The sequence below is a fragment of the Chanos chanos genome, chromosome 4 (genome assembly GCF_902362185.1).
Source record: "Chanos chanos chromosome 4, fChaCha1.1, whole genome shotgun sequence".
NCBI lineage: Eukaryota > Metazoa > Chordata > Actinopteri > Gonorynchiformes > Chanidae > Chanos > Chanos chanos.
This window is the reverse complement of record NC_044498.1, coordinates 28795056-28814089: the sequence shown is the minus strand read 5'-3', so window position 1 is coordinate 28814089 and position 19034 is coordinate 28795056. Positions and strand designations below refer to the sequence as shown.

Sequence of the window (19034 nt, the reverse complement as noted above, 5' to 3'; positions counted from 1 at the left end):
TGTGCGTCTGTAAGTGCACTAATATCACCTGGCGTGCTCAGGTGTAAGGTGTAAATCTGCAGGTCTGACGGTCATTAAAAAAAATCAATGAATAAACATCTATTTTTCGTGTGATCATGAGTCCATTCTACACGACTGGTAAACGCAGAGCAAAAAAAAAAAAAAACAAAAACAAAAAGAACGCCAAAAAACTCCTCCTGACATAGTGTTGGTGAGAATCTGCCTCCGTTACCAAAATTGCTGAATGACTGGTGTTACACCGGCAAGATTAACATATTTTTGTTATTTGCCTAAATCAGGCAGACAGTACATGAACGGAACTGTCTTCCGACATACAGGTACTCGCGTTCAACTGTGAACGCCAGTTCGCGAGTCCATAGGTGACTGCAAAGGTACCCGGCTGTACAGCCGAAGGGCAAACATTGTAGTTTCACTTACAACTGCTAGATTGAAACCATCGCACAACCAAAGCGATCGTATACAAGAGAAACAAGCTAAAAACGTCGAACTAAGGTATGTATTTTTAATTCCAGGAGAATTAATTGACCTTGCAATCGACATTGTGCTGAAGTGAGTGTAAACTATAATCACGTGCGAAACAAACAAACTATAAAGCCACTTCGTTGACTAAGCGCTCTTCCGTGCATACTGTCTGTACAAACTATATCTGTGTTAATCGTACATTGTAGCTTTTATTTCAGGATGTCAGTGGTATAAAAACAAACAAACGAAATAGGTTGCCTGCCTTTATGTAATGTTGGCTTCTGTACAACTCTAAAGGTTTGTGTTGACGTCCTTTACGAAGTTGTTGAGATCTTATTGGGCATTATCGGCCATAGTTCCTATTCGTGTTACAGGTGGTTGCTTTGATGAGATCGGAGTTTCACAGTTGGCAGGTCTAAACAAGCTTTCGTGTGTCTGCACCAAGGCAGTCAATGACGGCTGTGTGTGTGTGTGTCACTGCAGGAATGTGTAGATATGACCTGGAAGTTTTGTCTCCAAGTTAAAAGTTGTAATTCAAATTCTTAACTGTTTTCAAAATTGGTTTTCTTGAGTTACTCAATCTGAATACCCTTTTTGCAATCTGAATTCAGTTTAATATTTTATTAAAAATTGGTCATTAATGCGAGGCACAACTGAACCAATATGTGAGTGAGGTTTTTCAGTGTTTTCCTGTATACGTAATGCTGATGAGATTTGTAATCTCATATTCTGAGCCACAATCCCAGTTTTTGATATGAGACTCTGGACTATACATAGGTCGGATTCTTCTGAATGTCATAGCAACATTTGTTCACTGCCCATTTTCAGCTTGCAGGGAAATGGCATGTTGTCAGTAAACAAAAAACCTCCCAAAATCGTGCTGTCTGTGCAAACAGGAGAAACCCAACACGCTCTCGGCACACTGACGTGAAAACATCTAGCCTGTTTTTCTGTTGGTGTTTCAAACACCTCTGTGCTAAGAAGAAGTGGGATGGCAGGAAAGGAGAGTGAGGAATTAGCTGGGATGTTCAGGGAGGATGATGATCAAGACCAGGGTTCACCTGACGCCAAAGAGCCTGAAAACGGACAAATAGAGGTGGACGGTCCTGCCAAAAATAAGAGATTTGGAGTCATGGAGTCATTCAGAAGGAGCTTGAGACTGCCTAGAGACTACCTGACCTTGCAGAAAAAGGGATCAAAAGGCAAAGCAGGGACAGAGAATCAAGGCAATGACCTGTGTGATGCCATTGATGCTAAGACCTCACCAAGTAAGACTTATTAACTCCTTGTGTTATGACAAGTGAAAATGTTGATGTTACAAATCTAGACTACCAAGGTCAGTGGCGGAAAGGGCAGTTGACCTATGGGATGAAGAATAACACCAACTAATAATATAAATGATGATAATTATGCATTTTATAACATACTAGTGATAAAGAGAGTAGCAATAAGATCAGTTTTACTTGTCAGTTTCAGTACATTTGTACCTGATTTCCAGTGATAGGTCGTGGTTTGAATAGAAAGTGAACTGAGATCACATCATACTAACCAAATGGATACTATCACAAACAGTTGTGCTTATCTCTGATGTACTCTGAGATGCTTTGAATAATTAAAACTGTCAACTTGACCACCAATGCCCCCCCTTTAAGGTTTGAGTATGGAGCCCTCCTCCAAGAATGATACAACTGACCCTGCCCAAAGTCCCCAGAGCCCCCGAAGTCCCCAGAGCCCCCGAAGTCCCCAGAGCCCCCGAAGTCCAAAGTCTCAGCCCAAGCACTACAGAACTCAGTCAGGTAAATACAACATTTAAACAATAAACAGTATGCATGGATATACAGTGGGGGAAATAAGTATTCAACACATCAGCAGTTTTTCAATTCCACATATTTCCATTGCAGCTGTTCACATGAAATTTAGTCTAGGCATTGGTATTAACTCAATAAAACTACACAGCTAAAGAAATTGCAACACTCCAATCCATAATAAAATATGTGCAATAAAGGGGAATGACACAGGAAATAAGTATTGAACATGTTAACTGAAATATATTTAATACTTGGTGGAGAACCCGGTGTTTCCAGTGACAGCTTCAAGATGCTTCCTGTATGAAAATAATAATCTCTTACAGTGATCAGGTGGGTTTTTGGCCCATTCTTCAACATAGGCAGTCTTTAAATCTCGAAGATTCCGGGGGTCCGGCTGGTGAATCTTGATCTTCAGGTCCTTCCACAAATTTTCTATTGGACTTAAGTCTGGCGATTGACTTGGCCAGTCCAGTGCCTTTATTTTCTCCCTTGAACCAGTTGAGAGTCTCCTTTGCAGTATGTTTTGGATCATTGTCCTGCTTGAAGATCCATCCACGTCTCATCCTCATCATCCTTTTGGATGGCAACAGATTCTTCTCAAGAATTTCCTAGTACATGGCTCCATTCATCTTCCTTTCGATAATTTGGATTCCACCAGTGCCATGTGACGAGAAACAGCCCTGTACCATGATGCTTCCACCTCCAAACTTCATTGTAGGTATGGTATTTTTAAGATCATACGCAGATCATACCCATTTCTCCAAACATGGCACGTTGTATTGTTGCCAAAATGTTAGATTTTTGTCTCATCCAACCAGACTACACTCTCCCAGTAATCTACACTGCATGAAAAGAGGTATATCCGGACTGGAATACTCCTGTATATTCCCGGGTACTCCACAGATAATCAGCTGTATCCGGCAGTTTGCAGCTCTGTTACGCGGCATGGAATACTCCTGAATATGTACCAGGTTTGGGGGTCTGCCTGGACCTCCGTGGTCTCCATTGTGAATCTATCCGCACCAACTCATGCATGGTGATTCACAACATGTTTTTGGTCTTTGTCCAATCTATTCTGTAGCACCCCACACAGTGCAGACAACTCTGTGCTAGGCGGGAGGACCCACGCTGGCCTTCCACCCAAGATGGCGTCCTCCTCTTCAGAAATTATATCTGCTGATGCGGTCCTCCATATGGCAGCCTCTTCCTCAGTTTAAAGAACACTAACTCTGGCCTTGTGCAGCTGCAAAACACAGTGAAAACAGAAATTAGATCATTGAAAATAGCAAACAGAGAAAAAGTCTAAGAACTACTGAGGAAATGATGTTTTGACTTACTCTTCTCCTCCTTTGCCTCGTTCGAGTGGCGATCCTGCCCCCCTCTTTGTTCTTTAGATTCCCTTCTTGGTTCATCCTGTAACTCTTTCGAATAGTCTCAATAGGTCTTGCAGGATGCTAGAGAGAAAAAAAAGTGGAGAAGAAAGGAAGATAGATTAAAAGTTTGTTTAGAATTCCAGGCACTGCTATGAAACAATCGCGATGATATAGCCTACCAACAAAACACGTTGTCTTACCTTGTGTGTGTGTGTGTGTGTTGTTTTCAGCATATAGCATTCTCCACACAGCTTTCTGTAGAAGCAAAATTAGTACAAGAGTTAAATTCAGCCACATTAAGGGATAAAGCAGATAAAGAAATGCGAACGTATCAGAATGTGTGGCAGTCAAAGACAAAAGCCAGAGGGCTACAGAAATAAACTTACCGAAACAGTTATTTCCCGCTCGTCTTCTTTTTTTGAGCAGACTCCTCTTGCGCCTCTTTGATGGGACTCCATCCTGTCCAACCACCGAATAACATTCTCCGTGAACGTTTACTGCTGTTCAGACATCTTCTTAAAAAATGTATTTAACGGGGACACCAGTTGTTTGTTTTCGTTCGGACTCGGCGTAGGAAAAATTGGATATTCCCGGCGCACGAGTAGCCTCTCCACTCCGCTGTCCGTTCGAAAACTCAAGTCTTCTTTTGCAAGCCATCTTCAAAATGCACACTATCAACAGAATACAGAGTACAACTTCTGTAATCCTTCAGTGACTTGCTTCTCCTACACACAGGTAACCCCTTCCCCAAAGCAAATTTCGCGCTGTAGTTGCACACAATGCTATTGGTTATTGTCACTCTACCCCATGCACGCACAGAAAACTGACTGGACAGGACTCAACCTTTGATTCTGAGTCGGTGGTTTGAAAATGGGGCGCATCCTCATACTGAGGAGAAACATTCCAAACAAACAAGCAAGGAACAACAACAACAACAAAAACTCCTGAACCCTGTAAACTTTTTAAAAAATCTCCTGTATCCTTTGTCCCGCATCCTTCATATTGAAATAATGTCCCGCATTTTCGCTGGTCGTTTGGTTTTTAACTGTCAGAAATAAGAATGAATGGATCCATTCTTTTATCCGCCCGGCACAAGAGCCGCTTATGCCGTTGCGGCATAGTTTCTAATAGCGCTACGTTAAAAGCAGTAAAAATGCAACATAGCTGAGTTTTTTTAAAAGCCTTGCTTTCACCCAGTGGCTTAGAGGAGAGCATTGAGGGCAGTCTTCAAGAGGCTGTGGCGGCCGTCAATCAAACTGTGTAGCTGTTGGGCCAATGAATTTATTTGCTATGTCACAAAAACCAAACTTAGTAAAACTTTACAGATATGAAGGTAAATGCTGTCAGCCGACATCATGGTCAAAAAGAAAAGAAAAAGATCTTTTATCCCCTCTGACCATGCTACTCATCCAATAGAGATTTTGGCTTGATATAAAGATTTGCACTGAAATTGTTTTATTTTATGTCGTATTTTATTTTGAGCCTTATTTATTCTTATAGTAGGATTTGGTCAGGGGTTTAACTTGAAAGACTTGAGCTGTATGATGCCTGCTGCTTTCCTTAAGTACAGTTGCCTTTGATGGGCCTGGCCAATGCATGTTCGATGTCTATCAATACAAGTGTATACTAATGTTTCTTATTCAGTTAGATAGACATTATATCTAAGTTTTACCTTATCTCTCAGCATTGGTAACATGTCCCACATTGTCCCACACAAACTTACTACTTACTACTTAATGAACCTCTCATTTAGACTTTTTTTTTAAATGATGTTTTCAGTGTGTTTTTGTATGCTCCATTTCAAGAGTCCATCTTAATTTAGCTGCACGATAGTGCCATGACATTAACACTAGAAGCGCTGCACCGGTTTGACCTACTTATACCTTGAAGCGCCGAGTACCGGTCATTTGATCGCTGCGACTACCTACTAGGAGCGCCGTGCTGGTTTTACCTACTTCTAGCGTGGCTAGGCAGTGAAAAGACCACCAAGTCATTAGACAAGGACACTGTTACTGACACATAATGATCGCTAGATGGCACTTCTTGCACAAAGCAAATAGTTTGCTTACAAGATCAACTCGCGTTCGGCCAATGTATTATTCATTTCAGTGTTAATAGTCGGTTATTATTTCATTAGAACGTTTGTTGTCCAGCCCTTCCATCATTCAGCCTAATGTTTTGATAACATGGTTGCCACAAATAAGTATTCAATGGCATAAATTCCGGAAGAAGTCTTGATCAAATTCAATTGAGAAAACCATCTGAACAAGAATAGTTCAGGCAACTTTTTCATAGTATTTGTTTTTTAGTATTTAATCTTCTACCTTGGAGAATTAGTTTATTATAAGGGATGTCACACACGTTGCGAGTTGTCTGCGGAGACTGCGGTTGCTCTGTAAACGTGTAGCCCGACTTTATCAACATTCAGTTGTTGACTGACAATGATCACGTCATTGTCCCTAGTGATTAATTTATTGTAAGGGCACGGTCCAGGTAGTGCAAAAAATAGAGACAATTGTGATTGTAAATTAACTATTGTAGGGAGCGATTACAGATTTGGACATTCTAATTGTTGGGCGACATGTTGGGTGACGGAATAAGCTATAAACTGGACTTTATGCTTACTCAGTAGAACAACCTATCGGAATGACAAGACAGACCGTAATTGGTTGAGAATTACAATGCGTGTAAATCAAAACTTGTAGAAGTTTAGAGTGTGAGACTGCTTTGCGTGGCGCTGGAGAAGTAGACTCGTCTGTCTCCATGAAATTATCGCTTATACCACATAATAAGCCCAGCCGAGCATATCAAGCTTTACACTTGCATTTTAATAAACTGACACTGCGTGAAAAGAGGTGTATTCGGCCTGGAATACTCCTGTATATTCCCGGATACTCCACAGATTATCGGCTGTATCCGGCAGTTTGCAGCTCTGTTACGCGGCATGGAAAACTCCTGAATATGTACCGTGTTTGGGGTCTGCCTAGAGCCCTTAGTTGCCATGCTGAATAATCCCTTGGGGGTGCTTGGAAGGGAACAATTGCACTTCACACCTTGGGCCACCATGTATCCTGCAATTGGTCAAAAGTCTTTCTTTGGATTGGTGGAGCAATGTCTTGCCCCTCCTCTAAAACCCTTCCCCATTGGTCCATTGTGTGTCCCCAGACATGAATTCATATGGTTTATATAATAATTATTATTATTATTATTAATATTATTATTATTGGTGGTGGTGTTGTTTTATCTTCATAGGTAGATTGTATAGATAGTCTGGCAAACAAAAATGAATTACACAAATTTTATTATAAATAAAGCAAATATAGTATAATATAAGGCATATAAATTGACAATTTTATATATATATATAATCAATGTACAATATATAACAGAATAGAATACATTAGAACAGAATATACTGTAATATCATAGTATATAATACAAATGCTTTTGGGAGCATAAATGAAACTCTAAATGTTGAGCATTCCCAAGAACAACCCAGCTTCCGTGGTCTCTATTCTGTAGCACCCCAACTCTGTGGTAGGCGGGAGGACCCACGCTGGCCTTCCATCCAAGATGGCGGAGTCCCCTTCAGAAATTATATCTACTGATGCGGTCCTCCATATGGCAGCCTCTTCCTCAGTTTAAAGAACACTAGCTCTGGCCTTGAGCAGATGCAAAACACAGTGAAAACAGAAATTAGATCACTGAAAATAGCAAATGGAGAAAAAATCTAAGAACTACTAGGGAAATGATGTTTTGACTTACTCTTCTCCTCCTTTGCCTCGTTCGAGTGGCGATCCTGCCCCCCTCTTTGTTCTCTGGATTCACCCGGTAACTCTTTCGAATAGTCTCAATCGGTCTTTCAGGATGCTAGAGAGAGAAAAAAAAGCGGAGAAGAAAGGAAGATTGATTAAAAGTTCGTTTAGAATTCCAAGCATTGTTTTGAAACAATCGCGACGATATAGTCTACCAACAAAACACGCTGTCCTACCTTGTCCGTGGATCATATCTGTGCGTGTTGTTTTCAGCATTATGCATTATCTGCACAGCTTCCTGTAGAAGCAAAATTAATACAAGAGTTAAATTCAACCACATTAAGGGATAAAGCAGATAAAGAAATGTGAACGTATCAGAATGCGCGGCAGTCAAAGACGAAAGCCAGAAGGCTACAGAAATAAACTTACCGAATCAGAGTTATTCCCCGCTCGGCTTCTTTTCTCGGGCAGACTCCTCTTGCTCCTCTTTGATGGGACTCCATCCTGTCCAACCGCCGAATAACATTCTCCATGAACGTTTACTGCTGTTCAGACATCTTCTTAAAAATGCATTTAACGGGGACACCAGTTGTTTGTTTTCGTTCGGACTCGGCATTGGAAAAATTGGATATTCCCGGCGCACGAGTAGCCTCTCCACTCCGCTGTCCGTTCGAAAAGTTAAGTGTTCTTTTGCAAGCCATCTTCAAAATGCACACTATCGACAGAATACGGAGTACAACTTCTGTAATCCTTCAGTGACTCGCTTCTCCTTACCTTACTACAGGTAACCCCTTCCCCAAAGCAAATTTCGCGCTGCAGTTGCACACAATGCTATTGGTTACTGTCACTCTACGCCATGCACGCACAGAAAACTGATTGGACAGGACTCAACCTTAGATTCTAAGTGGGTGGTTTGAAAACGGGGCGCGTCCTCGTACTGAGGAGAAACATTCCGAACAAACAAGCGAGAATCAACAACAAAAACTCCTATGCCCTGTAAACTTTTTTTTTTAAAGTCCTGTATCCTTTGTCCCGCATCCCTCATACTGAGATAATGTCCCGCATTTTCGCTGGTCGTTTGGTTTTTAACTGTCAGAAATAAAAAATATATGGATCCATTATTTTACCCGCCCGCACATGAGCATAGTTTCTAATCTATTTAATAGCGCTATGTCAAAAGCAGTGAAAATGCAACATAGGCGAGTTTTTTTAAAAGCCTTGCTTTCGCCCAATGGCTGAGAGGAGAGCGCTGAGGGCGGTCATCAAGAGTCTGTGGCGGCTGTCAATCAAACTGTGCAGCTGTGGGGCCGACGAATTTCTTTGCTATGCCACAAAAACCAAACTTAGTAAAACTTTACAGATATGAAGATAAACGCTGTCAGCCGACGTCATGGTCAAAAAGAAAGGGGAAAGTTCTTTTATCCCTTCTGACCATGCTTCTCATCCAATAGAGATTTTATCTTGATATAAAGATTTGCATTGAAATTGTTTTTTTTATGTAATATTTTATTTTGAGCTTTATTTATTCTTATAGTTGGATTTGGTCAGGGGTTTAACTTGAAAGACTTGAGCTGTATGATGCCTGCTGCTTTCCTTAAGTACAGTTGCCTTTGATGGGCCTGTAATGGCCAATGCATGTTGGATGTCTACCAATACAAGTGTATACAAGTGTTTCTTATACAGTTAGACTGACATTATATCTAAGTTTTACATCATCTCTCAGCATTAGTAACATGTCCCATATTGTCCCACACAAACTTACTACTTGTCCCCCATTTGGTCTGTTTGCATCTGGTCACCCTGTACCTTTGACCCCAAGTAAAGGACAGTTGCATAACCATCAAATATGTAATTAATGAACCTCTCATTTAGACTTTTTTAAATTATGTTTTCAGTGTGTTTTTGTATGCTCCATTTGAAGTGTCCATTGTAATTTAGCTGCACGACAGAGCAATGACATTAAAGGCTACATGGGCCTACCACTGCTATATTATACACCATGCAATACCTAAGAAGTTTGTGTGGTTATCAAAATATCGGCTAAATATTACATATAGTCTAACTGATAGAAAGTTACAATGAGGAAGGGGGGCAGGCTTCTATACCCAGTCCCACCTAGACCACTGACTGTTATTAGCATTTGAAAGGCCAAGCCATCAGCTAACGACTGTGGTCACGCGGATGCCTGAAAACTGCCGTCTAACAGCTGTATTCGGACATTTGCAGGAGTTTTCAGGTCCGCAAGACAAAGTTCTGCGGGCATCCGAATACCTCTGGAAAACAGCAGGTTTAGCGGAAGTTTACTTTGTCCGGACATTTCCGAATACACCACTTTTCACGCAGTGTGACTATCTACCACGACTAACAGATCATCCTACGCCATGATAGAAGCAAACGCTACGATTTTTCAAGGCATTCAGTGGGCTATGAGTAGCCTAACACCTAGCCTGCCAAGTAACCTACGAGTAACACCTCCCAACCCCCTCCCAATAGAGTGCCATAGTCTATTGTTAGTCTCCCGCATTAGAATGATTTGGCCAAAACTAGTTCATACCACGAGTACCCTACCACCGTCTATCATGAGTCTCAGCTAAATCTAATTCTACACATGTAATAGAAAATGTAGGCACAGCTTGGAAATGCATAAATATGCATGGATGTTACAAAATACAGCACGAAAAAAAAAATCCTTCTTTTTGGTAAATCGACAGCTGTTTCGTTTATTTACAGTAAATACTTAAGAAAGAATGAATTAAACATTATACAAGATAGATACACGAAAGAGTACATTTTTCACTGTATACACTAATTAAATAAATAGATGTGTCTCTCTCTTTCTTTCTTTCTCTCTCTCTCTCTCTCTGTCGAGCCACACATACTACTCCTGAGATACCAGTGATCCTGACTCCTCCTGCCCTGTGGACCAATCCATCCTGGTGTTATCATCTTTCATCCCCCTGTCAGCCTCCTGTCTGCATCGCCATCCCCTTTGTTCATGCCCCAATTTACTTTCAGTTGTAACGGCCCACATGGTCGGCACCGATTGCACACCTGTCTGGCCAAGGAGAGGTCTCCTCTCTCTGTGGTCCTTCTCAAGATTTCTCCCATTTTCCCATTTCCCTTTTGGGTTTTTGGGGAGTTTTTTCTTGCCCACCATGAGGATTAAGTCAGGGGGTGCCGTCATATTTTGATTTGACTGTTGTGGCCTGTAAAGCCCTTTGAGACTGTAAACAATGATATTGGGCTCTAAATAAACTTGAACTTGAACTTGATCTTGAACTTGATAACAAAGTACTTTTCGAGCTATCCTATGTGTCGGGATGCTGTAATCCCTTTTACGCAGCCTGTTCAAGCAGGGAATGTTGTACCTCGTTGTTTTGTGTTCAGATTTGAAGTGGAGAGATATTCCACCGACAGCCTAGAACAATAGCCTAGGTGTGATCCCAACCCCCTACCAATGACTGCATCACGAATCACTTGGTCAACTGACCAACTCAGAAGTTCCCTTCAACGTAGACCAAAAGATTGTTTGCCAGTGCCAACGAGGTGAAGAAATTTTCAGCCTACTGCCGGCCTACTGTCATCTTTCCCCAGATAGGGAATTGCGTTCAACATGTATTTTGTTTCAACGTCAGCGGCCACCCAGAATTTAATAGCAAATTAGCCCGGTTTAATGGCCATGTACTGTGTGAAACGACACAGTAACGACTTGATAGGGAACAGCTGTTCATCCACAGTTATGTTCTCACTAGGTGTGTGAGAAGCAATACTTTATCGAAATCTATCTGTCACAAGGTGGGCAGCCCTTGCGTTCTTGTCATCAAAGCGCAGATAGCGCATGATATCTTAGAATCTCTGTCGAGACATCTGTCTCTGAAAATGGGATTTCCCACGTTAGCAGACCAGTAGTCGTCCGGGTTCAGGCTTTTACCGCCCCTAATACCTCTCAAATAAAGGAGACCAGCAGTTTGAGCTTATCAGCGTCATTTCGATCAGTTTCTGCTTCAGAGTATTTCGGAATCTTTCACCACATTTCTGTGTCAATCCAACACACTAAACTGCTCAATGGACTTGTAATATTGTCCTTGGCATAACATGTGGGCCTTGGGGTTTCTCTCATGATATTGCACTCTCGCGCTCTACCCCGAGGGTTGCCAGCAGTTTGTTCAACCCATACTGTGCCGTCTCTTGTGTAGGGTGTTATTATATTGAATGAATTAGCATTCGCAAAATTCCTGCTCACTATCTAAGTCATATAATAATTTGTTACGCCCCTGTACGTGAAACAAAAATGCGTTTATTATACGTTTATCCGCTTTATAAAACATTTGCATTTTAATATTGTAAATTATTGTTGCAGCTCTAAAATAATGTAGTGTCATGACATGAGAATAAAGCTTACCATAGTCTACACACAAACTATCAGTCATATGATGACTAATTATGCACGGTTCAAGTAGGCTAGTGCAAAAATGAGTGACAATTGATACGCCCATGTAGGCCTACATGAAACAAAAATGCGCTTCATAGTTATTAAATTCTTGTCATCATTTTTGCACATTATGTAGTATTAATTTATAACTCTTATAACACTCGATAGATATTTATAAAACCCTGACATATATATAAAGACAGAAAACTAGTACGAGCGAACCCTTGTGACATCTGCTGGGAGAAAAGAGAATCACAGCCTTGAAAGGCAGGAAACAACATGGCCGAATGCGAGGCTGACTGCAATTTCACAGAAATAGGAGCACAATAGCTTTAAATTAGCTTGTACCGGGGTGATTTTGAAAATTTAAGGAGGCTGGGTGATAAAACGCACAAATCTAGGAGAAGTCATGAAAGGAGGGTCCTGAAATTTGACCGAGTGCAAAGATTTTATTTTTTTTTTGGGTCACTGCGGTCAAATGACCGTTGCTCGGTGCTTCTAGGTATAAGTAGGTCAAACCAGCACGGTGCTTCTAGTGAGACGTCACAGCGGTCAAATGACCGGCGCTCGGCGCTTCTAGTGTTAAAGGCTATATGGGCCTACCAATGCTGTATTATACACCATGCAACTCCTAACAAGTTTTTGTGGTTATTAAAATATAGCCTTAATATTACATATAGGCTAACTGATAGAAAGTTACAGCGAGGAAGGGGGGCAGGCCTCTGTACCCAGTCCCACCCAGACCACTGACTGTTATTAGCATTTGAAAAGCCAAGCCATCAGCTAACAACTGTGGTGACGCGGATGCCCGAAAACCTCCGTCTAACAGCTGTATTCGGACATTTGCGGGAGTTTGCAGGTCTGCATAACAAAGTTCTGCGGGCATCTGAATACCTCCGGCAAACAGCAGGTTTGGCGGAAGTTTACTTTGTCCGGATATTTCCGAATACACCACTTTTCATGCAGTGCTACAGGCTTCTCCGAATGTTCTGTAGCAAACTTCAAATGAGCTTCAACGTGCCTTTTCTTCAGTAATGGAGTCTTCCAGGGTGATCGTGAATGGAGACCATGGCGGTGGAGTGCATTGCCTATTGTTTTGCTTTCTATCAGGTGTACCCACTGCTTCCAGATCTTTCTGGAGCTCTGCTCGAGTGGTCCTTGACTCTTGGGCTACTTTTCTGACTAACTGTCTGACTGCCCGGTCAGAAATCTTGCAAGGAGCTCCTGTGCGTGGCAGGTTGATGGTCAAGTGATGTTCCTTCCATTTGTGGATGCTGGCCCCAATGGTGCTTGTAGGAACGTTTAGGAGTTGAGAAATCTGTTGGTAACCAGTACCATTACTATGCTGCTCAACAATCTTGTTGCAAAGGTCTTGGGAGAGCTCTTTGCCTCTACCCATCATGAGATATTTCTTGCAGGAAAGCTTGGCGACAAACGATTTCTTTACTTGCATTCAGAGGTGGAAAATCCTTTTTCAAAGAGTGGAAGTAGGCTTAATTACACACCAACATGCACTAACCCAACTCTCTTAATTAGCACAGGAGAGCATATTAGTGGCATCAGATGGTTTAGTTTTCTTACCATGTTCAATACTTTTTTCCTGTGTCACTCCACTTTGTTGCTCAGAACTTTTTTTTATGGACTGGAATGTTACGGTTTCTTTAGCCTTGTAGTTTTATTGAGCTAATACCAACGTTTGGTCTAAATTTCATATGAATACCTGCAATGGAAATATGTTGAATTAAAAAATTGTTGATGTGTTGAATACTGCATATACTGTGCTGTGTGTGTGTGTGTGTGTGTGTGTGTGTGTGTGTGTATACAGTGGCAAGAAAAAGTATGTGAACTCTTTGGAATTGCCTAGTTTGCTGCATTAATTTGTCATAAAATGTGATCTGATCTACATCTAAGTGTAGACAAACACAATGTGCTTAACCTAATACCACACAAACAATTTTAATCTTTCATGTCACTATTGAAAACATCCAGTAACCACTCACAGTGGTGGTGGAAAAAGTGAGTGAACCCTTGGATTTAATAACTGATCCAACCCCCTTTGGCAGCAGTAACCTCACACAAGAACTTACGGTAGATGCTGATCAGACCTGCACAATGTTCAGGAGGAATGTTGGACCATTTTTCCTTACAGAACTGCTTCAGCCCAGCCATATTCTTAGGATGTCTGGTGTGAACAGCTCTCTTGAGGTCATTCCACAGCATCTCTATTGGATTCAGGTCTGGGCTCTGACTGGGCCACTCCAAAAGGCAGATTTTCTTTTTTTGAAGCCATTCCATAGTAGATTTACTTCAGTGTTTAGGGACATTATCCTGCTGCATCACTCACTTCAGGCATGCAGTGATTTCTTTGTTGGAAAGCAGCAGCTTCCTCTGTGGTGTGATGGACACCATGTCTGTTTAATGTTTTGCATATGGTTAACTCTTGAACAGAGATGTTGACCAGTTCCAATGATTCCTTTTAAGCCTTTAGCTGTTACTCTAGGCTTCTTTTTTACCTCGTGGCGCATTCTGCATTGTGCCTTTGGAGTCAACTTGCCTGGACGCCCACTTCGAGGGAGAGCAGCCACTGTACTAAATCATCTCCATTTGTAGAAAATTTGTCTAACAGTGAACTGGTGAATACCTAAAGTCTTTGAGATTACTTTGTACCCCCTTCCAGTTTTATGCAAATCAACAATTCTTGGTCGTAGGTCTTCAGAGATCTCTTTTTTGCAAGGCACGGTTCACATCAGCAGATGCCTCTTGTGAATAGCAAACTCAAAAAGTTTGAGTGTTTTTTTTATAAGTCAGAGTAGCTCTACACCTCGCTCCAATCTTGTTTCATTTTTTGGACTCCAGGTTTGCTAACTCCTGACTCCAAATAGCTCTTATTTTGAGTCATTAGCCTAAGGGTTCACTTACTTTTTCCACCAGAACTGTAAATGTTTAATGGATGTATTCAAAAGTGACATGAAAGATTATGATTGTTTGTGTGGTATTAGGTTAAGCACATTGTGTTTGTCTATACTTGTAACTTAGATGTAGATTGGATCACCAATTAATGGAGCAAACTAGGCAATTCCAAAGGGTTCACATACTTTTTCTTTCCACTGTATATGTGTATGTATGTGTATATATATACACACACTTATTTACATACTCTTTTTGTTTGGTCCCAGACTCTAACTTAGGACTGAAGATAAAGGAATCTTTCAAACACAGGTTATCGGTAAGAAAGCCTCTTGTGAGTATGAAGGTGAAGACCCCTCAACAGGAGCCCTCACAAGCCACAGAGTATGTGGCAGAGGCAAAGATACCAGAGGTCATCGAACGCCCAGAGGTCAGAGATTCATACATTCTGCCTGAGATCCCTGCCATACCTCTGTCAGGTAAATTTAATCATATTTTAGTCAATGGTTTCCACCTTGTTATATCCAAACCTGAATGTACCTGTTGTGTCCTAAGTCTGTCCTTTGCATGGCTGCCACATTCTTCAAGGTGAGATTTTATAACTTCAAGTCATGATTATAAATTTTAAATTAAACTATCATCATAAGAAAAGTTAAGTAGACAGCTTATTTTGGCTATATACAGGGTGAATTAAACATATACTGCATAAACAAAAACAGATGTAAAGCTGCAAAAGATTTTGAAGCCCCACATTGTCACTGTGGGGGTTTTCCATCTTAATCACTGTGGCACAACATGAAATAAATGCTCTTTATTTCAGCAACTTTAGAACACAAGATCAGCATAATTAATCATGTAGCTTGTAATCAACTTCCTGATACTGTCATGCACATTAAGCATTTTCCATTTTTATTTGTGTATCACACACCATAATCTATTGCATAGCCCTTATTTGAATGCTGGGGTCTGCATGGAATGTGCTTGCTAATGTAGTTTTTAATGACAGTTCTTATCATTGGCTCAATTGTAAGCCACCAATTAGTTCGAAGTAAAGGCAAACTGATCCCTTATTCGCACATTACCAGGCAACATTGTAAACAGGGTTTACATTGTTATAAAAATTTATAATGGACAACTTTCAGTTTCATTCTGAAAACTCTTTGTCACAGACTCTTTCGCTCCTCCACACATACTCCTAACTCCTACCCATTCCCTTCCACATCACCAACCTATATTTGGCTATATACAAAAGACCACCACAGCTTTTAAGTGCACCCAAGAGAGAGAGTACATCATTTGCTCATTACTCTGTAACTATAATATTCACACAGCAGCTTTTCAGAGGCAGCTTCTTGGCTTAATAAGACAGGCCTATAAATGAGGGGAAAAAAAAAGAAAAAAACTTGATGAAGATACAGAGAATAACTAAATTCGATTTTGGTGATTTTCATAATTGTTGGTAGGTTGCTGTAACAGCCCAAGGGGTTCGCAAACATTTTCTCACCTCATTTTTCCATGTGAGTCATATAAATCTCCTCACAACCACTCAAGGGCCTGACTGTATTTGGCTACTGCTGAGTGAGATGAAGAGTGACCTTAACTCTCATATCAGCCTGAGGGAACATAGCCAACTGTGTGCCAAAGTCAGCAAGTGTTACACTTTGTTTTTTTCCTATTTGTAATTATCTCTCCTCTTATCTTACCTATTTCTTGCTCCCTGTCTAACCTGCTGAGTATACCCAAAAATCTGCTCTGACGTTTATAGTTATAGTCTTCAGATGACTTAATGATCAGTATGAGTTTTCATGATGAAGTTCTAATGGGCTTTTCAGTAAAATCTTGGGGAACATCACATTGCTTCAGAACACTCCTTTGTGGTCTGCAACATTTGAAATGAACTTATGGCAGTAGAAGAAGCTGTAACCTGTCTTAAAATCAAGCAATATCTGTCTTCTTTCAGTCATAAGCTGTTTTCACATGTGTACTATGGACTAGGTCCGCAGAATCAGGTTTGCATTTTGTCCGAAGTTGCCCTTTCATATATGTAGCACAGAACAGGAGACTGACAGTGTCAGACGTGTTCTCACCTAGTTGAAATACTCCATTTGATGTAGGCAAGGCGTGGCACCTCGGTAGAGCGTGCAGGAGGCAGGACATGACGCAAAAAGTACACTGCAAAAATTGCATTTTTGTTTACAACACGTCGAAAATGGCGGACGAGGCTACTGACTTTTGTCTGACGATTTCAGCGTCAGCCCTGACCGACAGAAGTTCCAGTTAGACATTTTTGTTGGTGTCTTGTGTAAATGACCCTTCTTATTCACCCTCTGATGTTTGTATTCTTCCAGTTTTGCGCCAGTTGTGTGTTAGGATCGGCATCAACACGCCCACTTGCTCGCTGTGCATTCTCCGGACTATAATCTGCTCCATTCGCACGACTCAATCGGACGTACAGCGGACTTTGTACTAGGGGACTGGTAGAAAAAAGCCCATTTAAGATTCAGTCCGACTGAATTGGACATTTCCGTTCACACAGACAGCCCTTCCAGTTAGAGTCTAGATTATTTTAGGGTTGCAGTGCATGTGTGAAAGGGGTTTATGCATTCAAAGCTTTATGGTTTACAGATACTTTGTTCCCTAGGAAGAACTTGTTTGCACTTCAGTCTCTCTGGAATGCCTTTGGCAGTTTTATGGCAATTCTTGAAGTGTACAAAACTTGTAAAATCTTTGAATCAGCTGAGGGGAAAAATTTCATTATAAGGATCTCTTAAACAACAAACTTATTTCATTTTCTTTTTTTTCTCTCTTTTGTTTTGTTTTTTTGTTTGTTTGTTTGGTTGTTTTTTTTTTGGTGTGCATAATTTTACACTTTAGTCATACATTGCAACATGTCACTTTACAGTTGTAATTGTGTAACTTCCATCCTCTACACACAGTGATGACCCTAGCATATGTTGTGGTTGTTAGCTAGTCCAGTGTAAGTCTTCCTTCCTGAGCCTCAGAACAGATGCTGATGGCCACTGTGCTATTAGTTTGAGCCTTGTTAGGATGTTTGACTCCTGAAGTAGTGTTTTACTGTGGTCAACTAGCTTTTATCGTTGACACTGTTTTAAAAACATGCTCACGGTTAATGTGTAATTAGGGGCGAAGCACCAAAGGTGCAGGCACCTACTGTAATTGTTAGAATTTTTCATTCACTATTATTATTATTATTATTATTATTATTATTATTATGGGTTCCCCTCTGGGAGTCTATGGCAGCCCCTAGAACCATATGGTAAACAGTTGCAAAATGTAGCACACCGATAGAGGACAGACCAAGGTATCCAGGCACCAAATTCGGGGTCAATCCATGCATCGCTGTAGCACCACCAACAGGCCAAATTTCATGGTACATTTTTACTTACAACTTTTGAACCATATCTCCTAGAGTAGTGATCTTTTGTCCTCTGAATCCCTGGGTTAGTATGAGTGGAATCTACCCATTTTACTAGAATCTGCCAAATTGTTTTGTCCGCCATTTTGAGTTTTTAAAAACCCTACTCTTGCGAACTACTCCTAGACCATTGATCCTATCACCACAAAATTTGGCAAGTATCATTTAGACAGGATTCTGACAAGGTGTTATCAAAAGAATTTTGCCAGGCCAAAAGATATAGCCACTGTCATCCAATGAAATTCGATGGGGAAGACTCCAAAACAGGATGTGAGCATGTAACAATCCCCCTGACTTCCTTATCAGTTAGAAGTTACACTAAAGGTTTGATGGAAAATACACTGTTTCTGCTTAGAAGTTGTATGGATAATTACAAACGCCAGTCAATTTATATTCACCCCAACAAACTGTATTGTGCAAATTGGTGAACAAGCAATGACAAAAAAAACCCCCAAAAAACAAATCACCCCACACAAACAATACCACACCAATACAATCAAATACCACCAAATAAGCATCAAACAAGCAATATATACAATATACACATCTCCCTTCCCCAGTTCTTCCAAAGCCCATCCAAAACCAGAAAGTCCACAAGGCCAAAAGAAAACCAAAACAAAAATGATTAACCAAAAAGAGCCTTAGCAATGTCCTTAGAATTTGTGAACCCTCTGCTTTGGTCATTTTGTTTTTCAGCCATCTTGGTATCATCTTTTTTCAGTGGTTCTCTATGGCAGGCCAAAGAAGCCGTAGGTAGATTTTGGTGGAATCTTGCACCCTCATGGAGCATATTACGTTTCAATATGTCTGATCACCCTGGAATGGTCTGGTGTCTTGTTC

General features: G+C 40.9%; 1 protein-coding gene across 2 annotated transcripts in view; it reads left to right on the top strand.

The window, feature by feature from the left end:
• The first annotated feature begins 381 nt into the window (after positions 1-381).
• exoc3l4 (exocyst complex component 3-like 4) overlaps positions 382-19034 on the top strand; it is a 55880-nt gene continuing 37227 nt past the window's right edge. The window contains exons 1-4 of one of the 2 annotated variants that reach the window (XM_030770489.1): positions 382-513; positions 1380-1751; positions 2136-2279; positions 15028-15237. In XM_030770489.1, coding sequence (XP_030626349.1) covers positions 1475-1751; positions 2136-2279; positions 15028-15237 — 631 coding nt within the window. In that variant the 5' untranslated portion in view covers positions 382-513; positions 1380-1474. Of the gene's footprint in view, positions 514-1311; positions 1752-2135; positions 2280-15027; positions 15238-19034 lie in introns of both variants that reach the window. The other variant, XM_030770488.1, reaches the window with a different exon arrangement.